This window comes from Neoarius graeffei, chromosome 21 (assembly GCF_027579695.1).
Source record: "Neoarius graeffei isolate fNeoGra1 chromosome 21, fNeoGra1.pri, whole genome shotgun sequence".
Classification (NCBI taxonomy): domain Eukaryota; kingdom Metazoa; phylum Chordata; class Actinopteri; order Siluriformes; family Ariidae; genus Neoarius; species Neoarius graeffei.
The window spans coordinates 23,847,190-23,873,972 of NC_083589.1; the positions used below are offsets into that span (position 1 = coordinate 23,847,190).

General features: G+C 43.2%; 1 protein-coding gene and 1 pseudogene across 1 annotated transcript in view; both read right to left on the minus strand.

The window, feature by feature from the left end:
• Positions 1-1,933: 1,933 nt before the first annotated feature.
• Positions 1,934-4,971, minus strand: LOC132869591 (kelch-like protein 10; annotated as a pseudogene).
• A 7,982-nt stretch (positions 4,972-12,953) lies between these two features.
• Positions 12,954-26,783, minus strand: part of snap91b (synaptosome associated protein 91b) — a 93,406-nt gene continuing 79,576 nt past the window's right edge. Inside the window, exons 19-24 of the mRNA XM_060902853.1 lie at positions 24,188-24,212; positions 24,024-24,090; positions 21,706-21,759; positions 21,533-21,622; positions 14,095-14,195; positions 12,954-13,962 (exon numbers count right to left, since the gene is read on the minus strand). Coding sequence (XP_060758836.1) covers positions 14,106-14,195; positions 21,533-21,622; positions 21,706-21,759; positions 24,024-24,090; positions 24,188-24,212 — 326 coding nt within the window. The 3' untranslated portion in view covers positions 12,954-13,962; positions 14,095-14,105. The remainder of the gene's footprint in view (positions 13,963-14,094; positions 14,196-21,532; positions 21,623-21,705; positions 21,760-24,023; positions 24,091-24,187; positions 24,213-26,783) is intronic.

A 26,783-nucleotide genomic window follows, 5' to 3' on the forward strand; every position in this document is an offset into this window, starting at 1 on the left:
GGGCTTTTATTGAGGTGGAAGTTTTTCATCTAAGGAAACTGATTGCAAAGTTGAAGAAAGATTGCTGTTGATGATTTGTAAGGTGGTTGGTGTTTTTTTATTCTAGAGCAGTTTTCATTATCTGGTTGTTTTATCTACACATTTTTTTATGAGTAGGATTCATATTGCGAGTTAAAATATCAATGGAGCAAGACTATGAGAAGAGACTTAAACTATACAAGTTAAAGCAGAAGAACGTGGATGTTATGATGTTACAAGAGACATACAGTGATGCAAGCAGTGATGCAGACTGGGTTAAGGAGTGGGAAGGGTTGGTGATTTTAAGTCATAATACAGTACGTCATTTAGTGGTGGGGTTGTGTTGCCGTTTGCTTACAATTTTATCCCTAGCTCTTATACGGTAGAATAGTTTTCAAACGGGAGGCTTTTAAAAGTAAAAGCTTTTTATGAGAATGAGGTTTCCGTTTTTATCTGTGTACACACTCCCACCAATGCAGTGGAGAGAATGATGTTTTTAGGCAGGCTCAGTAATGTAATTGTTAACTGGAGCACCTCTGACATTTTAATTCTAGGTGGAGATTTTAACTGTACAACTTTAATTTTGACAGAAACCATACAGAACTTCACATGGCCTTCCGTAAGCAATTATTGGAGATGATGGAGGCCCATGAATTAAGTGATATATGGAGAAATTTAATTTAAAAAAAAGGAAGAGACAATACATGTGGGCCCATGTTATAGACAACACACTCTCCCTGGCAAGACTAGATCGGTTTCATTGTTTTAAACATCAACTGACTTATTTTACGAAGCGTTTTATTGTTCTAGTCGGCATCTCTGACCACAGCATGGTTCACTATTTCATTAGTAAAAAGAATGTAAAACCTAGGAGCGCCTACTGGCATTTAACACTGCACTTTTAGGAGATATTAATTTTAGAGTCTCATTTATTTTTGGAATCATTTTAAATTAGAAAAAGCACTTTTTAGCTCTGCAACAGTGGTGGGATGTGGCTAAAGCACAAATCAAAGTTGTTGGGTTTTTTTTTTTTTGGTTTTTTTTTTAAATCAACACTACACTCTCAGTGTTATGAGAGACGTTATCAGATCACTCAAAGCCCTGGAGACAGAAGGCCAAGGGCAATAAATTTTTGGTCCCGCCCGCTATAAATCAGAATCTAATTGGTTAATTCATCTGTCACTTCCTACATAAATATACACTGCCATGGCCTTGTCTCCACAATGAAGTCCTAAGTCCTGAGTGAGCCAGCTCGAAACTCTTCTCAGCCTAGAGACAACAAACAAAAAAGTCTCGTTGGACTGGGCGGCATGGTGGTGTAAGTGGTTAACAAGAAGGTTCTGGGTTCGAGCCCAGCGGCCGGCGGGGGCTTTTCTGTGTGGAGTTTGCATGTTCTCCCCGTGTCTGTGTGGGTTTCCTGCGGTTTCTCCCACAGTTCAAAGACATGCAGTTAGGTTAATATGGGACGGCTTTGGGCTGAGGTGCCCTTGAGCAAGGAACCTAATTCCCAACTGCTCCCCGGGCACTGTTAGCATGGCTGCCCACTGCTCTGGGTATGTGTGTGCGCTCATTGCTCACGTGTGTGTTCACTCCTTCAATGCAGAGAGGAATTTCACAAGTGTGTGATGAATAAAGTTGTTGTTTCTTTCTTTCGATAAGTATTTTAATGTTTTCAGGACAGTAACCCTTTCATTTCTGAAGTGAATTTGATAGAAAATAAGGCCAAATTAGAAGAGAAGAATTATAATGAAATTATGAAAGAAATTAAATATAGCATTTGAAATGCTGATATGTTTGTGTCTTCTCTGAAGGCCGAGCAGACCCTGACGGTTCCCCTCTGATTTTTACTGCTCCACAGCTCCTGCATGTGTGATTTTATACAATAGACCAAAAGGATGCTGATGAAGGGAGGGTTTTATTTGTAAGTTTCAGATCTGGGCAGGAGGTGTGAGGGAGCCACTCGTACTCCATGAGCTCTAGGGGACTTCATCTCGGGGTGCGGTGTACTCAGCCATGTTGGGTAAACCAGACAGCACACAGCAGCTCAGAGCACTGCGTACAACATTCATGTCTTCGACTGCATGCCATGCAGCAGTTTTCTTATCGTAACACTCCGCGTTCTTCATGTTATAGACCCTTTTCAGTCACGTGACCTTCGTAAACGCGACCGCCATTTTGGACATGTAGTGGACTTCGGCTCGAATCAGTTTGAATGCGAGGAAGGCGACAAACGAAAAACATAAAAGAAAAAGGAGCGAGATGCAGAAAACACCTTCACTATCCAGCGACGTAGGGCATTTACAGGGTGAGCAGAGGGAGAGATATTTGCAAAAATTGAGGTTAGCAGGCTTAGAGAACGACGTTTACCTGCTTCCACCAGGATTGTTCACTGACGTACGGAAGTACACGAAGCCCTCGTCTTTACCTGACTTCGGCCCACATGATCTGTATACCTATGTCATTAAAAACCCATCGCCATACACATACACGCCAACGTCCGAGGTTCCGGAGCGCGCTCCGGCTTGCTCCAGGAGTGCTCCGGACGAGGTTACGGAGCGCGCTGCTTAATTTGAGGGCAACCTCGGCCGGAGTCTGCTCCGGAACATCGGCCGAAGCACTCCGGGAGCAAGCCGGCGCGCGCTGCTTAATTTGAGGGGAACCTCGGCCGGAGCACTCCGGGAGCAAGCCGGCGCGCACTGCTTAATTTGAGGGGAACCTCGGCCGGAGCACTCCAGGAGCAAGCCGGCACGCGCTGCTTAATTTGAGGGAGAGCAAGCCGGAGCGCGCTCCGGAACCTCGGACGTTGGCTCCGGCAGCTATTTATACTGGATCCGGTGTAAATAGCTGCCGGATCATAATTACAGTAAACTAGTAAATACAGTAAAGGAAAAACTTGAGTCTGAAAGGTTTTAAGAGTCATCCAAATGACTGAATGTAAACATTGCTACAGTAACATACCAGCTACTTGTTGACATTAGCTAGTCAACAATAGCTACTACAGAAGAACAAAGAGGTTACAATGGGTTATTTTAACCTATTTGGTTACACACTCGCCGCCACAGAATGTTAACACCAATGTAATGCCTTTTCTGGCTAATTTTATTCGTCTTACCTCCAACAAAGTGGTCACTACACAAGCGTTGGTATGCTGAGGGCTGCCAATCTGTTAATGGCTGCTATCCATCTTCTCCGTCGGGATCCGATAAAATGATAAACCTTGCCTTGTTTGTTGATGGTTACTACATCCAGGTGCACAACACTATAGTGGCATGATGGAAGTCTTGCTGAAAGTAAAAACTTTCTTTGCTGCCGTTCCTCAATGTTGGCTGTGGTAAACTACTGGTAGTACACGTCCAAAATGGCGGCCGCGTTTGTCGTGACGTCACGTGAAAAGGGTCTATAGCCATTATATCCTCCAACAACAAACAGGCAATTGTCCACCACCTCAATGCCGAAGTTGCTGCGTGGTTTCATCATGGGTGGAATGTCTCTCCATGAATTAGTCTGAGGATTATACATCTCTGCAATTCTAATATGATTAAGACCATCAATCCACCAACAGTGTAAACCTGTCCGTCATATGAGACCACAACCAATCCACTCCTTCTGTACCTCATGTGGGGGATGACGGTCCACTGGTCCGTCTGAGGACTGTAATACTCCGCCGTGAACAAATACTCATTTCCGTCATATGTACACTTTGCCGTTCAGTGCTGTAGCATCTGCGTTGCTTCTTGTTTCATACAGCGGTGCTATCATACTCCACTGATTATTCTCAGGTTCATATCACTCGACTGTGTCAAGCCGTTTTTGTCCATCATGTCCTCCCATTGCATAGATACAGCCCTCCAGCACACACACACTCGCGCAATCCCGACGAGAGTGCATGGGGCTCACCTGAACCTAGGTTTTGGTGATGGGGTTAAACCTTCTCACAGTGTTGGTATAACTGTCACTCTCAAATCCTCCGATGCAGTACACAAAGCCATTCGGGTACACTGTCCCATGGTTAGTTCGTGGACTCTCATCGTGGCACGTCACTTCAACCCAGTGCTCCGCTTGCGTATCATACACTTCTTTGGAATTGGTGGGCCCCTTATTGCTCCAGCCACCGATGGCCAGCAGAACAGCATTGAGTAGGCGGTGCCGTGTGAAGTCAGAGTCGAGAGATTCGTCCACGTTGAGCCCACGGATGCTCTGCAGAGCTCAGGAAATGATCGGCTTACATGCTGCATTGTCTTTCACTAAAGCATTGTTCCTCGCGTTATCCATAAAGTAATTGTCTGTCAGTAGCGCCATATGCACCTTGGGCAGTAACACTCCCATGTGTGTGCTTCGATTCTGCGGTGCATGTCTGATCCACTGTAAGATGACCTCGAACACCACATTCTCCTGTTTCACGTTCAGCTCATCATTCCCGATGATCTCACTGAGCTGCTCAACTGTCAGCTCCAGGAACTCCTCAGAGACATGCACCATCTCCTCAAAGTTGTATAAGATAAACTGGAAGGCCTGCTGCTTCAACTTCTCAAAGACGTGAAAGCGAGCAAAATGCCAGATGCCAATGCAGTTCTCCAGACACAGCTGAGCCTTCAGGAACGTACAGCAGTCGTTGATCAGGCTGCTCACCATTAGATAATCAGCAGCTCGTGCACATTTTCCTCCGTGATGTTAACGTGGTATGTGTACGCGTACTCCATGATCAGCTCCATCATCTCAGAGGAAATGTCAGGGATGCTGTACTCGTGCTTATCTGGAGGGTAGTAACCGCTGGTGAACAGAATCATGAAGTATTTGCTGCAGCCACACAGGATGATTTTGTGCACAAAACTCGACACCATCGATTTTGATGAGAGTGTCACAGAGCTCCTTCTCTAACCGCAGCTGGTTGATGGCACTGTAGCACATCTCCAACTTACTCGGCATGTCTATCTGTCCTTCCTGCTTACTCATCTTCCCTTCAGAGTATTTGTGTTGATGACACAGATGAGTTTTTAAATTTAGTGTTCCGATTCTTTATTTTTGGAAATAAGATTCTGATTCGCTGTTCCAGTTCTAATTCCGTAAACATGTATGAATACAGTGTGGAAAGTACCTGAGAGAAGCCCTGTACTTCAGGATAAATCTCTGTAAAGGGGTTTTGTACAATAGCTTTTAAAGCCTGTTTATGTCCAAAATGCACACACGTCCACTGGAAAGAACAATATGATTGATTGATTGATTGATTGATTGATTGATTGATTGATTGATTGATTGATTGATTGATTGATTGATTGATAGTTCATTTATTCAGGTAAATATAGTCTTTCCAACATTTTGGTGAGGAAAGTAATTAAACTTTTCCACTTTCAGTAACCTTTTAAAACACTTTGTACACCAGAAAAAATGTTCTAGTGTTTTTTAGGTGTGGAAATGCAGCACAGACGCGGCACTGAAGTGGTGCTGCATCTAAAGAATAGATTTGGTTTAGTAAATATAACCTGAAACTACCTTTACTGTCTGTCAGGACATTATAATGCATTATCATTTGTATATGATCACATACAACTTGAAATAATTTATTTCCACTTTCTGTGCTCCTGTTGTTCCAGCGCAGACAGGAAGTTGAGCTGCTTCAGTATGTTGAACTTGATTATTCCAAAAGAGACATAAGAAATGTTCATCTGATCATATCATCAAACTTACACAAAATTTAAAACTTGCAATATGAAGAAACCAATAAAATGCATGTTTTCTCCCCACTGTAAAGCTCCCTCGAGGACGTTTTACTGGCGTGGATTTAAGGGGGGGCCGCCCAAATAAATAGCTATAATAATGCAGATACCGAGATATGCCCACCGTTTTTTATTGAATTAATAAGGTGTTAAAAAAATCAACAATATAAACCATTATGTGGGATTGAGCTGAATAGTTTATGGTATAAATTTATATTTAATAGTAGGTCCTAGTTTAGGTTTTTTCACTCGTGACACGAATGCAGTAAAAAGCAAGCTGGGCAAGTCCTGTTGGATTTTAACAGGGCGCCGGAACTTTGTGCATCGACATAATAACATACTGTATTCCCAGACTGCACTGTAGACTACATGTAAAGGGTGTGCACCATCCTTTTATGTTTATGGTATCGTTAACACGCATGTTCACAAGCCAAAATGATAAGATGCTGCAGCAAGCTTACTGCGTGTACACACGTGTCGGCTGTCCGGCTACTGCTCGTATTCATACATTCCCTGTACTCACTATACCCTGTGTATGTACATGGGACACGTGCCGTTTTGTGGATGAGCCTCACTTTGATTTTCCGACAGCAGCTAAATAGGTCTGTGAGAGATGTTGATTTTTGCAACGGCTCTGAAGAAAATCTGCTTGAAATCCCCTGAGTCTTGGGAACTAAGACTCATTATCGGACTTGTTCACATGCAACTCACCCAATCATTGTATAGTTCTCTCAGTCTATTAGACTCAGGAGCTCAGATTGCAGTTACTGACTTTGTATTATAGACATGCAACTCTGGCAGTCTTTGTTTATAGTTATCTCGGTATTAAGCTCTGTATTAAGTGATTACTTAAATTCCCTCAGTTTACCTGGGTATATTCACCGTCTTATACTGTATGTACAGTGAATGTCCTGAGCAGGAGCTCAGATTGCAGTTGCTAAAATAGTGATAATTTATTGATATAAGGGCCCTGTCACACTATAGCGTTTTGTTCGACGTTTGGTTGCGTTTTTAAAAATTTGAGAAACGCCGGGGAACGTCGACGTTCTTCAAATTAAGTTTCTAGGTCAACGATGTTGTAACGTTCTTGTAACGCTTGGGTAACGCTCAGCCAACGTTCCCTCAGTGTCAGGCGACGTTTGTGGTCCAAAATAGCAGCAAAACCTAGCGTTCTCATAGCGTCCACAGCACTTTGATAGCGTTATCATAGCATTTGGGTAGCGTCTGCCTTGCGTCCAGGTAATGTTCTGGACGTTACACAGACGCTGGAAAAATTCAGAACGCTGACAGACGTTAGAAAGATGTTGAAAGAGCGTTACATGAGCGTTAAGAACGCTCGGCGAACGCTGACGAACGCTGAAAAACGTTGGCGACACGCTGGACAGACGTTCGATGGACGTTACACAGGCGTTAGGCAAGCGTTACCCAAGCGCTAGGCACGCGCTGGACACTCGACCCTGATGGGCCGGCGTCCGCCTAGCGTCCAGGGAACGTCCTGACTTTCGAGTAACGTTCGAGTAACGCCCGCAAACTTTCGTGTAACGTTCCTCTAACGTGTAAGTAGCGTTTTGATAGAACGTCCTGAATTTTTGTGCACACCCAAAACTATTTTTCACCCTCAGCGTTCGCCGACGTCCCTCGACGTTCCCCAACGTTTGCCGACGCTCGTCTAACTTTCTTGTAACTTTTTTCTAACGTTCTCGACGTTCCTCTGCGTTTCGCAACACGTTACTCGAACGCTGGTGAGAACGTCGTAGTGTGACAGGGCCCTAAGGTGTTTTGTGGTCGGTGTACTACACTGTAGTGTGTCATGTGGTAATGCATTAATATGACAATGCAACTTTCATAAATATTACCATACAACAGACAGTTGTAATTATGTTCTATGTATATACCGACAACTCTGACAATATCATTTTCAGTGACTAATAAAATGGCTTTGAAAGTTCCTAGTTTTAAAACGTTTTTGATATGGTAATTTTCTCACTGCAAAAAAATGCTATCTTAGCACGTTAGAATATCTTGATGATCGTTGAAACAATCTAGCATTTCTTATTAGAAGAATACAAGACACCAACTCTGAGATTATTAAAACTAGTTCTAGATTGTAACCAACTTATTCCAAGATGTCGTCAAGTAAAATTATCTGTCCATGCAACAAGATAATTTCACTAGTATTAAAGAATTTTTTTTCCTCAAATTCAGTTTTCAATTTTTTGTAGGGGCAGCACGGTGGTGTAGTGGTTAGCGCTGTCGCCTCACAGCAAGGAGGTCCGGGTTTGAGCCCCGTGGCCGGCGAGGACCTTTCTGTGTGGAGTTTGCATGTTCTCCCCGTGTGCGCGTGGGTTTCCTCCGGGTGCTCCGGTTTCCCCCACAGTCCAAAGACATGCAGGTTAGGTTAACTGGTGACTCTAAATTGACCGTAGGTGTGAATGTGAGTGTGAATGGTTGTCTGTGTCTATGTGTCAGCCCTGTGATGACCTGGCGACTTGTCCAGGGTGTACCCCGCCTTTCGCCTGTAGTCAGCTGGGATAGGCTCCAGCTTGCCTGCGACCCTGTAGAACAGGATAAAGCGGCTAGAGATAATGAGAAGATGAATTTTTTGCAGTGCTTTCAGAGATTTCATTTACAACCTGTCTCTGACAGCTCAAAATGCATCTCCGGGCATTTAAAAACTGCAGAGATTCCTGGACCCCCGGCCCTTCCCATTTTCTTGGATCTGCCCTTGTTTTGTCGCATTTTATCTACCACAGGGGCACTCTAAAGGGCACTTTTTTTTTTTTTAAATCTGTGAGGCACTGGGGGGCATCCCTGAGTCCGCCACTGATGACAGCTGCCATAAGATTTGATGCCATGACCACTGAAGTGAAATTCTAATTGTGTTCTTTAGTCAGTGCAGCTGACACAGGTTTTATTACAGATGGCAGGGGGGATATTTCAGATATTTTATTACAAAAATTGTCAAAGGATATTTTATATCATTGCACTACACACTCTAACAACAACACACTCTCTAACACTTTTTTTCTTGTGATAGAAGTGAGGATGAGGAGAGTTAACAAGTTACATGAATAAATATTTCATCCAAAGAAATATTCTCTCTCTCTCTCTCTCTCTCATATCTCACTGGTTGTGTGTAGAGCATGGCAGTGTTGTGAGATCAGTTGGGTGAAGTGATTTCCTCAGCATCATCAGCACATTGTGGAACTTTTCTATCAGCTGCATAACCTCATTCCCTCATCCAGCATCTGTGAGGACATTATCAGTAACCAGCTCATGCACCGAGACAAGGCGGGACTCTTTCATATGCATAAAAATACCATCAATATTCATGACACAAATCGCTTCCCTTCCTAAACAGCCCCCCCCCCCCTTTCCTCCTTTCAGAGGATCTGCTTGGAGGCTCGTGTGAAATTCTCAGTCTTGTGGCATCTAACCCAAGACCTGAATATCACCAAGTCTTCACCTTTCAGCCACACCTTTGACAGGTAACATAAGCATTCATGATGTGCAGTGGAGTTTATCAGTTATCAAGAAATTAGAAATCACTGATGAAGCGTTTGTGCTTGCTGGCTGATCTCCATTGTACAACCCCAATTCCAAAAAAGTTGGGACCCTGTGTAAAACATAACAGAATGTGAAGATTTGCAAATCACAGAAACCCTATATTCCATCAAAGATGGTACAAAGACAACGTATCAAATGTTGAAACTCAGAAATTGTTTTTTTTTTTTTTTTTGAAAAATATATGCTCGTTTTGAATTTGAAAAGTTGGGACCAACTTTGGGACTCGTCTTTGACTCATTCAGTATCATGATAGCTGAATGTAATATACAGTGGTGCTTGAAAGTTTGTGAACCCTTTAGGATTTTCTATATTTCTGCATAAATATGACCTAAAACATCAGATTTTCACACAAGTCCTAAAAATAGATAGAGAACCCAGTTAAACAAATGAGACAAAAATATTATACTTGGTCATTTATTTATTGAGGAAAATGATCCAATATTACATATCTGTGAGTGGCAAAAAGTATGTGAACCTTTGCTTTCAGTATCTGGTGTGACCCCCTTGTGCAGCAACAAATGCAACTAAACGTTTCTGGTAACTGTTGATCAGTCCTGCACACCGGCTTGGAGGAATTTTAGCCCATTCCTCCGTACAGAACAGCTTCAACTCTGGGATGTTGGTGGGTTTCCTCACATGAACTGCTTGCTTCAGGTCCTTCCACAACATTTCCATTGGATTAAGGTCAGGACTTTGACTTGGCCATTCCAAAACATTAACTTTATTCTTCTTTAACCATTCTTTGGTAGAACGACTTGTGTGCTTAGGGTCATTGTCTTGCTGCATGACCCACCTTCTCTTGAGATTCAGTTCATGGACAGATGTCCTGACATTTTCCTTTAGAATTCACTGGTATAATTCAGAATTCATTGTTCCATCAATGATGGCAAGCCGTCCTGGCCCAGATGCAGCAAAACAGGCCAAAACCATGATACCACCACCATGTTTCACAGATGGGATAAGGTTCTTATGGTGGAATGCAGTGTTTTCTTTTCTCCAAACATAGCGCTTCTCATTTAAACCAAAAAGTTCTATTTTGGTCTAATCCATCCACAAAACATTTTTCCAACAGCCTTCTGGCTCGTCCACGTGATCTTTAGCAAACTGCAGACAAGCAGCAATGTTCTTTTTGGAGAGCAGTGGCTTTCTCCTTGCAACCCTGCCATGCACACCATTGTTGTTCAGTGTTCTCCTGATGGTGGACTCATGAACATTAATGTTTGCCAATGTGAGAGGCGCCTTCAGTTGCTTAGAAGTTACCCTGTAGTCCTTTGTGACCTCGCCGACTATTACACGCCTTGCTCTTGGAGTGATCTTTGTTAGTCGACCACTCCTGGGGAGGGTAACAGTGGTCTTGAATTTCCTCGATTTGTACCCAATCTGTCTGACTGTGGATTGGTGGAGTCCAAACTTTTTAGAGATGGTTTTGTAACCTTTTCCAGCCTGATGAGCATCAACAATGCTTTTTCTGAGGTCCTCAGAAATATCCTTTGTTCATGCCATGATACACTTCCACAAACGTGTTGTGAAGATCAGACTTTGATAGAGCCCTGTTCTTTAAATGAAACGGGGTGCCCACTCACACCTGATTGTCATCCCACTGATTGAAAACACCTGACTCTAATTTCTCCTTCAAATTACCTGCTAATCCTAGAGGTTCACATACTTTTGCCACTCACAGATGGTGACTTGATCATCAGTTAAAACTGATATTTAACATTTTTTAAAAAGTATTGCTTAACAAAGAAAAACATAATCATTAATTTTGCAAAGTTATCAAAGAGAAAAATTGTCCTCACTGGAAGCAAGAAGAGTATTCTGGAGTGGCTGTGCTGGAGAGACAATGTGCTGCTGACAATGAGGCTCACTGCAAAAGAAGGAAGAACGGTGCATCTGCCCTCACGTCTTCCTCTTTTTTGTGCTCAGACTGCAGCAAAGACTGCCATGCCACCAGAGGCCTTCTCAGTTATTAAAGGGCCTGTCCCCACCCATGCTCAACATTCATACCCCCTGTCTGGAAAGACCATGGGGCTCACCAATGACTGAAGGAGTCTCTGGTGTCAGCACTTTGTAACAGTCATGGTGCTTTGCAAAATTTCCTTCCCAAGATAGGGAACTATTCATGGTGGGAGTTTACACTTTTGGGGTTTTGGGTAAAATAAGAAGCTGTGGGTTTTGAGAGAGAGAGAGAGAGAGAGAGAAAGGTGGTGTAGGAAAGACTTTATTGCCGCTATAAGAAGTTATATAATATGAACATGTTTTACTGGGGAAATGCACCACTCGTATTTTTCGTATAAGCTACTTCTAGGACATGGCGACCCAAAATCGTGATATAAATCTCTATATGTCACTAGTGAGGAAATCGATGAATTGTTTTGTTAAATTTGGGTAGTTTCTGTTTATGAATGTGTCTCTATAATAAAAAGAAAATCACATGTTGGCTTGAAAATATGAAGTTTATCTTTTCGTGATGAAAAACTTGCATTTTTCATATGAAATACTTCGCGACTCTGAGTGACATATTTCCTGGTATTTCACTCTGATGACGTCACTCCCAGTGTTTTCCCACTGACTAGACACACGTTGTCAAAATGGTGAACCGGTTCAAAATTAAAATTGTTTTGATTAGCCTGCGTTTTTCTTTTGTGTGTGTGTCCGTATAATATAAAGAACATTACACGGTGGTGCGAAGATATGAAGTTTATCTTCTTGTGTTGAAAATATTTTCACTTGTTCACTTCACTCATTTGTGATATATACATTCACCACCCAAAGATAAACTTCATATCTTCGTGCAACTGTATAATATTCTCTATGTAACAGGACCCAACTTGTCTCGTGGAAGTTTCACAACACTGATTATTAAAGTTTTCAAAGTTATTTCATCTTATAGTAACTACTTCAGTGTAGTATGTATGTGTATATGCTGTATATTAAATAAAACATGTCTAAAACTGTAATCCTTGTAATTAAAATGTTTTTTGCTGTACTGTGATTATGACTGCTAATTGAGCAACATGTCTCAGGGAATGTTTCTCATCTCATTATCTCTAGCCGCTTTATCCTTCTACAGGGTCGCAGGCAAGCTGGAGCCTATCCCAGCTGACTACGGGCGAAAGGCTGGGTACACCCTGGACAAGTCGCCAGGTCATCACAGGGCTGACACATAGACACAGACAACCATTCACATTCACACCTACGGTCAATTTAGAGTCACCAGTTAACCTAACCTGCATGTCTTTGGACTGTGGGGAAAACTGGAGCAGCCGGAGGAAACCCACGCGGACACGGGGAGAACATGCAAACTCCACACAGAAAGGCCCTCGCCAGCCCTGGGGCTCGAACCCAGGACCTTCTTGCTGTGAGGCGACAGCGCTAACCACTACGCCACCGCGCCGCCCACTCAGGGAATGTTTATTACACATATCAATTCAGCCGCTTCATGGGGTTAGCGTCATCTCGGTTACACACATGAACTCAATTTCATAACTGAAATGCAGTCTGGAGGTGTATTCCGTGACCATGTTTGATGCAAAATGTCATTAATAATCAATCGAATGCAATACAAACATCCTGTGCTTACTTCACTCGCTGAGTGTTTTCCAGGTAACTGTTTATTGCATTTCAACAGGACTTACATGCACAGAAGAGTACTGAGACAGAGAGGGGGTTATTACATCCAAAAAATGAATATCCACCAAAAAAGAAAACAAAACTAACCAGCACATCCACTGTTAATATAATAACATTGTTCCAAAAGTCTTTCGACCAACCAGTTGTTTTTTTCTTTCACATTTCCTTCGTGTAATGGATTTAAAGCGTTAATCATCATCAACATCATCATCATCATTATTATTATTACGGACTGATGGTAAAACAAATAGCAGATGGTTCTGTAGATGAAAATATCTGTAAATATCTTGCTCCAGTTTTAGATCCAAGCAGCTCTTGTGCATTACCACTATTCACTACAAGGTGCTATTAAACAGAGCTAGATTGCATCCAGGTGGCAGGAATACCCTTTTTTTTTTTACAACCGGAAATATTTTGTACCACCTCTTTTAATACATAAAGTACTTTCAACATAACTAAAATAGATTCTTTTATCTCAAAATAAAGACTAAAGATAAAATCTTCCAAATGCATATTGTTTGTTAATAGGCCAAGGTTGTGTCACTGACGGAAATGGAAGAAAAGCAAGTCATTAATAAAAACAGAACGGAGATGCTACACAAACCTGAATACGACTGTTAATGCTGTGTTCGTTCATGTGGTCCCAGAAGCTGGATGGCTAAGAGCGAGACAACTAATACTTCAATGACAACATGGATCCAGTGAGCCCAGAGATATGTACCACACCAAACACGTTATTTTTCACCACAGAAAACATTACATGTCTGTTCAGGTTTCTCACAGAAAAAATAAAGGAACACACATCCATCATTGCAGATAAACTAAGATGCATCCATCAATACCTTTTTATGGGCTGTCTTTTTAAATATAGCCTGGAAACATTAAAATATGCGCACACACATATACATTATCACTTTCACAGGTTTTAATACAACATTAGACAGAGAGAGAGAGAAGGAGACCCTGAGGATACTGATCCGAAAAGAAATGCACACATCCATTTCCTCAGGGTCATGGTCGCTGACTTGCTCTGAAGAGACACACAAAGAGAAAACAGCTTTTAGATCATTTTCATAGTTCAGAATTGTTTTGTAGATATTATTTCTGGCTGATGAAATGATTAATAACTTAGTAAAAAGGGAAGAAGTGTGGATGGATGCACCTGATTGTGGCCTAGAGGAAGTCCTTGATGTTCAGGTCAGCGAGGGGATCTTTGGGAGGAGGAGGCTTTCTGGGGCTCTGAGTCATTCCAGAAGAAGACATCTGTAGAGGAAAGAAAATATACACCGACAGCATCAGAGATGAGAGTTTAAAATGTAGTTTTAAGTGTGTCAGATGGGAAAGAATTCTGTCTTGAAATCTAAACAAATAAGATACACAATATCGCTAAAAGTATGTGGACACCTGACCATCACAACCATGTGTGGTTTTTCTCCAAACTGTTGCCACAAAGTTTGAAGCACACAACTGTACAGAATGTCTTTTTTGTGTGCTGTCACAGTACAATTTCCCTTCACTGGAACTAAAATTGGCTCCAGCAACACAATGATCTTGTGGACAAAGCAAGCTCCATGAAGATATGGTGTGTTAAAGTTGTTGGAGTGGAAAAACTCGAGTGTCCTGTACAAAGCCCTGACTGAACTCAACCCCACTGAACATCTTTGGGATGAACTGAAACACCGACTGAACCCCAGACCTCCTCATCCATCATCAGTGCCTGATCTCACTAACGGTCTTCTATCTGAATGATCACAAATCCCCACAGCCACACCCCAAAATCAAGTGGAAAGTCTTCCCAGAAGAGAAGAGAAGAGTGGAGCTTATTCTAACAGAGAAGGGGAAATAAATCGAGAATGGGATGTTCAGCAAGAGCATATAAACATGATGGTCAGGTGTCCACAAAGTTTTGGCCATATAATATAGATAAAAATTCAAGTGGATTTGCTATTTCCAAGATTTAGATGATGTAAATTTTCTGACAAATACTGTAGATGAATTATTTTGCACGTGTATGAGCTCGATATGTTTTATGTCCTGAGTGACATCACAGACTTTAATAAAAAATATGTGATGAATGTTTCAGCCTTAACACATAAAGACACTTTATAGTCCTGTTTTAACACATTTTCAAAAAGTAAAGAGTTAAGTATCTATGGAGTTTGTTTGTTTATTTGTGTTTCGAAATGATCATCACTCCGAGTCCGAGATTTAATATCACTGGTCTACAGCCAAAATGCTTCTGGAAAAAAAAAAGTCAAAGTTTATTAATCCTGGGTCACTGAGAATGAAAATGAAGCTCAAAATTGTTCAGTGGTTCAAGCTTTCAAGATATAGTCCTGGGTCAATATATACGCACCTTGACATGGGAATGGTAGAGGTTATGTACTAAGTTACAAAAGGAAGGGCTCCCAATTTAACCAGAAATGACAAAAAAATATAGATTTTAGTCATTTCATAAATACATATATATCTTTGAATAAGGGCTAAACTATACATAATTGTTTTATTTATATATCCATTTTACTGATTTTCTAAAGTGTTACATGAAGATAACAGGTGAAATATGATCAAATTAGCATCCATAAACACATGATGAGACCTAGGGATATAATTTAATTTATTTAGCGAGATATATGTATGTACGGGGCCCGGCCGGGCTCAGTCCGAAGCGGTGACGTGGGCCCAACCTCCTGTGGGTTCACCACCCACAGAGGTAGCCGTAGGGGATTGGTGCAGTGTGGATTGGGTGGCAGTCGAAGGCAAGGGCCTCGACGACCTGATCCCCGAACACAGCGGCTAGCTTTTGGGACATGGAATGTCACTTCTCTGGGGGGGAAAGAGCCTGAGCTTGTGCGGGAGGTTGTCGTATTTGAATTCAACACACCTAATTCTGTAATAAACAGGAGATTTAATCTCTGAAGCAGACAACTTCTGAAAAATTGTAGACCAGTAGTCGTGTTGGATGATGAGAACAACAGCACTGAGCCCGTTCCTGTGGTGTCTAACGAGACTGGAGACTCTTATAGACAAATTCTTCATGCAATTCTTCATGATTTAAGCTCCACTTTAGTATTCTTATGTTTGTACATGTTGAATGTCATCTTCATTTCAGGTTTTCATTTGGTTTCAAATCCAGAGACTGAGTTTCCCATTGAAAACACTGAGTATTGCACCAGTGACAAGAGAACAGGTTTTGGATTGAAATATCCTGGAACATAGCAGAATCCATGATGTCACCAGTCTTCACCTGAGGCACCAGCCTCAAAACAGCACCAAAGCATCAATAATCCACCTCCATACAGTGTCTTGCAAAAGTATTCATTTCCCTTGGTGTTTGTCCTGTCTGTTGCATTACAAGCTGGAATTAAAATGGATTTTTGGGGGGTTAGCACCATTTGATTTACACAACATGCTGACCACTTTAAAGGTGAAAATTGTTGTTTTATTGTGACACAAACAATAATTAAGATGAAAAAAAAACAGAAATCTGGAGTGTGTATAGGTATTCACCCCCCAAAATCAATACTTTATAGAGCTGCAATTACAGCTGCAAGTCTCTTGGGTTATGTCTCTATTAGCTTAGCACATCTAGCCACTGGGATTTTTGCTCATTCCTCAAGGCAAAACTGCTCCAACTCCTTCAAGTTAGATGGGTTGCATTGGTGTACAGCAATCTTCAAGTTATGCCACAGATTCCCAGTTGGATTTAGGTCTGGGCTTTGACTAGGCCATTCCAAGACATTTAACTGTTTCCCTTTAAATCACTCCAGTGTAGCTTTAGCAGTATGTTTAGGGTCATTGTTCTTCTGGAATGTGAACCTTCATTCCAGTCTCAAACCTCTGGCTGACTCAAACAGGTTTTCCTCCAGAATTGCCCTGTATTTCGTGCCATCTATCTTTCCTTCAGTCCTGACCAGCTTTCCTGTCCCTGCAGATGAAAAACATCCCCACAGCATGATGCTGCCACCACCATGCTTCACTGTAGGAATGGTCTTCTCAGGGTGTTGGGTTTGCACCACACATGGCATTTCCCATGATGGCCAAAAAGATCAATTTTAGTCTCATCTGACCAGAGAATCTTCTTCCAGGTGTTTGGGGAGTCTCTCACATGCTGTTGGGCAAACTCCAAACGTATTTTCTTAAGCAATAGCTTTTTTCTGGCCACTCTTCCATAAAGCCCCGCTCTGTGGAGTGTACAGCTTAAAATGGCCCTATGGACAGATACTCCCATCACCACTGTGGATCTTTGCAGCTCCTTCAGTGTTATCTTTGGTGTCTTTGTTGCATTTCTGATTAATGCCCTTGTTGCCTGGTCTGTGAGTTTTGGTGAGCAGCCTTCTCTTGTCAGGTTTGTAGTGGTGCCATATTCTTTCCATTTTGCTATAATGGATTTAATGGTGCTCCCTGGGATATTCAAAGTTTGGGATATTTTTTTATAACCCAACCCTGATCTATACTTCACAACTTTGTCTCTGACCTGTTTGAAGGCTCCTCAGTTTTCATGTTGTTTGCTTAGTAGTGTTGCAGAGTCAGGGTCCTTCCAGAACAGGATGATTTATACAGACATCACATGACAAATCATGTGACACTTTGATTGCACACAGGCGGATCATAATCAACTAATTAATTATGTGACTTATGAAGTGAATTGGTTGGACCAGCTCTTATTCTGAGGTTTAATACAAAAGAGGGTGAATACCTATGCACACTCCAGAGTTCTGTTTTTTCATCTTAATTTTTGTTTGTGTCACAATAAAACAACAATTTGCACCTTTAAAGTGGTCGGCATGTTGTGTAAATCAAATGTTGCTAACCCTCCAAAAATCCATTTTGATTCCAGCTTGTAATGCGATAGAACAGGACAAACACAAAGGGGGATGAATACTTTTGTAAGACACTGTATTTTACAGTCAGGGTATCAGGTGCTTTTCCTTGTCTACAGTCCTCTTTTTTTCACCAAACATGATTTGAAAACTGACATTCCATGTCCCAACAGCTAGCCGCTGTGTTTGGGGATCAGGTCGTCAAGGCCCCTGGCTTCGACTGCCGCCCAATCCACATTGCACCGGCCCCCTATGGCTACCTCTGTGGGTGGTGAACCCACAGGAGGTCAGGTCCACGTCACCGCTTCGGGCTGAGCCCGGCCGGGTCCCATGGGCAAAGGCCCAGCCACCAGGTGCTCGCATGTGAGCCCCAACACCGGGCCTGGCTCCAGGGTGGGGCCCCGGCTGTGCCATACCGGGCGACGTCATGGTCCTATAAGCTATAGGAGCTATAAGCAAGCCCACACCAGCTCGCCACCGCTCACTGTGGGCGACTCCAGAGAAGTGGAGAGGCTACCCCTCTCGAGGAGCTGGGTTCCAGAGCCCAAGCTGTGCGTGAAGATGAGCCCGACAATCTCGAGGTACCGGCTAGAGATAGTCGGGCTCACCTCCACGCACAGCTTGGGCTCTGGAACCCAGCTCCTTGAGAGGGGCTGGACTCTCCACTTCTCTGGAGTCGCCCACGATGAGCGTCGGCGGGGTGGTGTGGGCTTGCTTATAGCTCCCCAGCTCAGCCGCCATGTGTTGGAGTTTACCCTGGTGAACGAGAGGGTCACCTCTCTGCACCTTTGGGTTGGGGAGAGGGCTCTTGCTGTTGTTTGTGCCTACAGGCCGAATAGCAGTATAGAGTATCCAGCCTCCTTGGAGTCCCTGGGAGAGGTACTGAGAGGTGCTCAGACTGGGGACTCCATTGTTCTACTGGGGGACTTTAACGCTCACGTGGGTGACGACAGTGACACCTGGAGGGGCGTGATTGGGAGGAACGGCCTCCCCGATCTGAACCCGAGTGGTGCTTTGTTATTGGACTTTTGTGATAGTCACGGTTTGTCCATAACAAACACCATGTTTGAGCATAGGGGTGTCCATAAGTGCACGTGGCACCAGGACACCTTAGGTCGGAGGTCGATGATCGACTTTGTTGTCATTTCATCTGATCTCCAGCCCTGTGTCTTGGACACTCGGATGAAGAGAGGGGCTGAGCTGTCAACTGATCACCACCTGGTGGTGTGTTGGATCCGCTGGCGAAGGAGGAAGGCGGACAGACCTGGCAGGCCCAAACATATGGTGAGGGTCTGCTGGGAACGTCTGGCCGAGCACTCTGTCGGGGAGGTCTTTAACTCCCACCTCCGGGAGAGCTTCTCCCAGCTTCTGAGGGAGGCGGGGGACATTGAGTCTGAGTGGACCATGTTCTCTGCCTCCATTGTCGACGTGGCTGTTTGGAGCTGTGGCCGCAAGGTCTCCGGTGCCTGTCGTGGCGGCAATCCCGGAACCCGGTGGTGGACACCAGAAGTAAGGGATGCCGTCAAGCTGAAGAAGGAATCCTATCGGGCCATGTTGGCCTCCAGGACTCCTGAGGCAGCTGATGGGTATCGGCAGGCCAGGCGTGCCGCAGCTCAGGCAGTTGCAGAGGCAAAAACTCGGAACTGGGAGGAGTTCAGTGAGGCCATGGAGGAGGACTATCGGTCGGCCTCGAGGAAATTCTGGCAAACCGTCCGGCGCCTCAGGAGGGGGAAGCAGTACTCTTCCAACACTCTTTAGAGTGCGGGTGGGGAGCTGTTGACCTTGACTGGGGATATTGTCGGGCGGTGGAAGGAATACTTCAAGGATCTCCTCAATCCCACCATCACGTCTTCCATTGAGGAAGCGGAGGCTGATGACTCAGAGGTGGACTCGTCCGTTACACAAGCCGAAGTCACTGAGGTGGTTTGCAAGCTCCTCGGTGGCAAGACACTGGGGGTGGATGAAATCTGCCCTGAGTATCTCAAGTCTCTGGATGTTGTGGGGCTGTCTTGGTTGACACGCCTCTGCAACATCATGTGGCGGTTGGGGACAGTGCCTCTGGAGTGGCAGATGGGGGGGTGGTCCCTCTTTTTAAGAAAGGGGACCAGAGAGTGTGCTCCAATTATAGGGGAATCACACTTCTCAGCCTCCCCGGGAAGGTTTACTCCAGGGTACTGGAGAGGAGAATTCAGCCAATAGTCAAACCTCGGATCCAGAAGGAACAATGCGGTTTTTGTCCTGGTCATGGAACACTGGACCAGCTCTAGACCCTTCACAGGGTGCTCGAGGGTTCATGGGAGTTCGCCTAACCAGTCCACATGTGCTTTGTGGATCTGGAGAATGCATTCGACCATGTCCCTCATGGTATCCTGTGGGGGGTGCTTCGAGAGTATGGGGTTCAGGGCTCTTTGCTAAGGGCTGTCTGGTCCCTGTACGAATGGAGCAAGAGTCTGGTTCGCATTGCCAGCAGTAAGTCAGACCTGTTCCCAGTGCCTGTTGGACTCCGGCAGGGCTGCCCTTTGTCACTGGTTCTGTTCATAATTTTTATGGACAGAATTTCTAGGTGCAGCCTGGGGCTGGAGGGAATCCTGTTTGGGAACCACAGGATTTCATCTCTGCTTTTTGCGGATGATGTTGTCCTGTTGGCTTCTTCAAACCAGGACCTTCAGCATGCACTGGGGAGGTTTGCAGTCGAGTGTGAAGCGGCTGGGATGAGAATCAGCACCTCCAAGTCCGAGGCCATGGTTCTCGACCGGAAAAGGGTGGCTTGCCCTCTTCAGGTTGGTGGAGAAGTCCTGCCTCAAGTGGAGGAGTTTAAGTATCTCGGGATCTTGTTCATGAGTGAGGGAAGGATGGAGCGTGAGATCGACAGGCGGATCGCTGCGGCCTTTGCAGTGATGCAGTCGCTTTACCGGGCCGTTGTGGTGAAGAAGGAGCTGAGCCAAAAAGCGAAGCTCTCGATTTACCAGTCAATCTACCTTCCGACTCTCACCTATGGTCATGAGCTTTGGGTAATGACCGAAAGAACAAGATCGCGGATACAAGCTGACAAAATGAGTTTCCTTTGCAGGGTGGCTGGGCGCTCCCTTAGAGAAAGGGTGAGAAGCACAGTCACTCGGGAGGAGCTCTGAGTAGAGCCGCTGCTCCTCCACATCGAGAGAAATCAGCTGAGGTGGCTCGGGCATCTCTTTCGGATGCCTCCTGGACGCCTCTCTGGGGAGGTGTTCCAGGCATGTCCCCCCGGGAGGAGGCCCCAGGGAAGACCCAGAACACGCTGGAGGGATTATGTCTCTTGGCTGGCCTGGGAACACCTCGGTGTTCTTCCCGAGGAGCTGGCCGAGGTGTCTGAGGAGAGGGAAGTTTGGGCTTCCATGCTCAGACTGCTGCCTCCGCGACCCGGCCCCGGATAAGCGGAAGAAAATGAGATGAGATGAGATGAGATATGAGATGATTTGAAAACTGCTTGGTTCAGGCTCTGTGTTTGTTGATTCGCTCACAGAAAGGGAATCTTTTCTGCAACATTGGAAGTGGCATCTATTTAAAACTTGAAAACCCCAGGAATCAAATGCTCTCTGCCTCCCTCACCATGTGACTCACTGTGCATGAGGTCAGTATGCTTGTGTGTTCTGTTTCTTGGAAATATTTGACTTTTTTAGATTTTGTATTTTGGCATGTATTTGTATTTTTGACCATGTGTGTATCTAAATGTTAGGGTTAGAATAGTGTGTGTGTGTGTGTGTGTGTGTGTGTGTGTGTGTGTGTGTGTGTAGAGGATACCGGTGCTGCAGGTGCTCCTGCAGCAGGAAACTGCGGTCTCATCATAGGCTGCTGGGGGAACATCATGGGAGCTGCGCCTGTTGCACCAGGCTATGTGTGACAAACAGAGTGTGAGACACACATCCGCTTTCGTACACACAAGCGCACAGAAAGACACACATACGCAGTCTTACCATGCCAAATGACAACTGGGGCACCATGTGAGGAGAGACCATGGAGGGCACAGGCTATAATGGGTGTGTATTATAAAGGAGGGAAGTGGAAATGAATACAAAATGAACTATACAACATAAAAGCACATACACGTAAAAAAAAAAAGGAAACTGATTCACACTGAGAGGGGGTCATTTATTTACAGCTTTACAAACTTAGAGAGCAAGAGAACACTCACATGTTTTTTAATATGCATGACTACTTCAGTTAATTCAATCTATTGTGCATGCAGATTTGAATAGTTCGAGTTTAGAGTCGAGTTAGAAAGCCAAACTGGTTTCAAGGTCAGAGCAGCACCTGGAGACATCACACACCTATACTTAAGCAGCAAAAATGTAGCCTTTGACATGCTAAAATGTGAAGCCATATGTACACTGCAAAGAATTTTACAGTAACTTATGAAGTGGAAATATCAACTTTAGCAAGTATTTCACATTACAAGTTTACAGTAAACAAAATCTGTTTATTAAGCTCATGTCTAGTCTTTCATTGTTTTATTCGCTGATAATTTTGCTAATTTTTAGCAATTATTTCTGGAACGAAGAAAAAAGCTAAATTTGCCAATAGAGTAAAAAAATTAAAGCCTGAAACTGTTTTTTAAAAATGGCTAGAAATAAGTTTAATAATCTTTACTTTGGTTTGTTGTAATCATATAATAGGAAATACTAGATACATTTGACAACATTCAAGATCTTTTTTCTTGCTAAGACATCATTTGTTGCAGTGTAACAGAAGTTCTCAACTCCATTCTGAGGAACTGTGTGCTTGAGCAGACCTGTGATCTGAAAACTTGGAGAACGCTTTTAATACAGAATAAAGGGATGGTTTTAAAGTGTATTTAAAGCTGAAAAATCTTTAGTTTAAGCAGAAGTGAGAAAGTCTGAGTAATCAGAAAGATGTGCTGATCTGTGTGTATACAGTACAAGTCAAAAATTTGTACACCCCTACTCATTCATGTACAGGTTTTTCTGTATTTTCTACATTGTAGAACAATACTGAAGACATCAAAACTAGGAAATAACATCTGGAACATATATGGAATTATGTGGCGAACAAAGAAAGTGTTAAAAAAATGTTTGATATTTAGTAGATTCTTCAAAGTATCCAGCATTTACCTTGATGACGCTTCATGAGGTAGTCACCTGGAATACTTTTCAATTAACAGGTGTGTCTCAACAAAAGTTAAGTAGTGGATTAATTTCTTGCTTTTTAATGTGTTTGAGCTCAAATAATAAATAATAAAAATACAGTAAATAGCCCTATTCCACACCACAACTGGAGTAATCCATATTACATCAAGAACCACTCGACTAAGTAAAGAGAAACGACATCCATCATTACTTTAAGACATGAAGTGACTTTTAATTAATAAAAATAGAGAAAAAACATTGAATTAGAATTAGGTGTGTCCAAACTTTTGACTAGTACTGTGTGTGTGTGTGTGTGTGTGGGGGGGGGGGGGGTTCTGATATGTAAACACAGACTGATTTATTATTATTATTATTATTATTATTAAAACCAGTTTCTGAAATTTGTTCACCTTGAACCGTACAATGTAAAAACTTTGTTCCAACACTTGAGCTATGTTATTTTCATTTTGATATTCCACCTGCATCCCTATTTTTTTATCCCTCTGTCTGTCCATTTTTTCCCCATAAACTCTGAATGGGAAATTTTTCAAACAGCTTCCATATAGTCAACTTTTTAAATAATACTTAAAAACTTACTAGACATGTTCTGGGCAATACTCCAAAGTATTCCGCCTCTTTTCACACTTCTATCTATCCTACTTTCTGTTGTTTTTCATCCCTCACTTTTCCTCCCACTGACTTCAATTCATCTATCTATCTCTATATCTATTTATCTATCTTGAATTTTTTATGTTTTTGATTTGCAAATAACAATATTTCCTGTAGGAAATGCAAATCTAATTATTTTTGTTATAATAATAATAATAATTTCTGCTGTAGCACTCATGAACTGTCAGATTATTTATTATATATTGTATTCTGGATAGATAGATATACATGAGATAGATTTTTTTTTAAGTGTTTTTTCCTCAATGACTTCATTCTTCTTAACAAATTTAACAAATGCTCCTACAGATTCATGTAACAAATTCCAGGCTTTCTACAGCCTGACACAACTGTGATCAGCTTATAGAGGGATCCAGAAAGTTCAGATGAAAAGGGGTCATTTGACTGACCCTATGCCATGCCACCCAAAGCCATGCTGCACTACGCCATGCTGCAGAACTACACGACAACACAACATTTACCATGGGCATGCCCCAGCTAGGGGCTGCTACCTGCGCTTGCCAGTTTGCCCCTCCTGCTGCTTCACCCCTGAGAGACAGTTAGAGAGAAGGAGAGAGAGAGATGAGTAACAACAGAGAGAACAGTGGAGAAAGAAAATTGCAAATCGTGTGAAAAACTAACTTACGGCTTCTGGGTCCCCATTCCCAGGTCTGAAAGAGAGCACAATACACACACATTACAAACTGATTAACATTCCAACAACATAATAGGATGTGTTATGTTATTTAGGAAAATAATCAACAACAGGGTGGTGTTCTTTTTTGTTTGTTTTGTTTTCCTATAACAGTAAATGCATGTTACTAAGAAATGAGAAAGCCTTCCTGAAGACCATTACCTCTGACTGTTACAAACACTGACACTGAAGACTCCTTCCTAAAATATTAAATAAACTTCACTTCATGGAAAACATCATCATACAGAGTGTCTGAAAATTATCTTTGATATAAAATGGATAAAAGTTAAGATACACTGCCTGCCCAAAAACAAAAAATTGTTGCACACTCTCATATTTCATTGGACCACCTTGAACTTTGATTGCAGCGCACAGTCACTGTGGCATTGTTTTGACAACTTTATGCAATGTCACAATAGTTTTTCCATCCATCTCATCTTATTATCTCTAGCCGCTTTATCCTGTTCTACAGGGTCGCAGGCAAGCTGGAGCCTATCCCAGCTGACTACGGGCGAAAGGCGGGGTACACCCTGGACAAGTTGCCAGGTCATCACAGGGCCGACACATAGACACAGACAACCATTCACACTCACATTCACACCTACGGTCAATTTAGAGTCACCAGTTAACCTAACCTGCATGTCTTTGGACTGTGGGGAAAACCGGAGCACCCGGAGGAAACCCACGCGGACACGGGGAGAACATGCAAACTCCGCACAGAAAGGCCCTCGCCGGCCACGGGGCTCAAACCCGGACCTTCTTGCTCTGAGGCAACAGCGCTAACCACTACACCACCGTGCCGCCTATTCCCATCCAGAGTTGCGTTAATTTTTGCTGAGATCTTGTGTTTATGACTGGAGAGTTGGAGTTGAACCACTCTGTAAAGTCTTCTCTAGCATCCCAAAGACTTTCAATGGAGTTAAAGGGATAGTTTGGGATTTTTGACATGAATCTGTATGGCATCCCCATCAATAGTGTCGTGCAAACACACTGACTTACCCCTGACAGCATCCTGTGAGTCCAGTTCTTGTCCAGTTTTGGTCCAGACGAAAGTAGTCCGGCAAGTTTGTTGGGGTCACGAAAGTAAAACGTTTTTCATCTCAAAACAGTATGTGTTCAAAAGAGCGATATATTTGCATCACAAAACCGTTGTCAAATAAAAAGTCAGACCTCGAAATCGCTTGGCACTATTTTCTCTCCCTTCTTATCACTGCGCGCTGCCGCCAGGTGACAGCCACGGCTGTTTCATTCATTGTTTACTAGTGATGGGAATTTCGGCTCTTTTGGCTCTTCTTACTATAAGGAGCCGGCTCTTTCGGAAGATTTTTTATAATTATTTCTCATGACTTGTACATTCACATCGAGTACACATATCAATGCAAATTAACACGAAGGGATTTACTAGACCAATTTATATCTGGAACTATTTTCAGCCACAGCACAGGCAAAGCACCGCTGCAGGCGCAAAGACACCGCGCAGCGCCTGAAAACGGGTTTTCAGGCGCTGCGCACCCGTTTTCAGGCGCTGCGCGGTGTCTTTGCGCCTGCAGCGGTGCTTTGCCTGTGCTGTGGCTGAAAATAGTTCCAGATATAAATTGGTCTAGTAAATCCCTTCGTGTTAATTTGCATTGATATGTGTACTCGATGTGAATGTACAAGTCATGAGAAATAATTATAAAAAATCTTCCGAAAGAGCCGGCTCCTTATAGTAAGAAGAGCCAAAAGAGCCGAAATTCCCATCACTAGTAAACAATGAATGAAACAGCCGTGGCTGTCACCTGGCGGCAGCGCGCAGTGATAAGAAGGGAGAGAAAATAGTGCCAAGCGATTTCGAGGTCTGACTTTTTATTTGACAACGGTTTTGTGATGCAAATATATCGCTCTTTTGAACACATACTGTTTTGAGATGAAAAACGTTTTACTTTCGTGACCCCAACAAACTTGCCGGACTACTTTCGTCTGGACCAAAACTGGACAAGAACTGGACTCACAGGATGCTGTCAGGGGTAAGTCAGTGTGTTTGCACGACACTATTGATGGGGATGCCATACAGATTCATGTCAAAAATCCCGAACTATCCCTTTAAGATCAAGACTCACTGGAGGCCAGTTCATGCGTGAAAATGATTCCTCATGCTTCCTGAACCACTCTTTCACAATCTGAGCCCTAATTTTATGCCCATGCCATCAGCAAAAAAAAAATAAAAATGAAAATTTTAAATTAAAAAAAAAATCCCTTGCTGTGATAACCTAGTCATTCAGTACATTCAGGTCATCAGCTGATTTAATTTTATTGCTGAGCCTCAACCTGGCCAATTGACTCAACCACAGATCATAACACTACCACCAGAGGCTTGTATAATGGTCACTATTCATGATGGGTTCATCGCTTCATGTGCTTCCCTTCTTACCCTAACGCACCCATCACTCTAGTATAGAGTAAATCTGCACTAATTAGACCACCTGACCTTTTTACATTGCTCCAGAGTACAATCTTTATGCTCCCTAACAAACTGAAATCTTTTCTTCCAATTATCCTTACTAGCAAG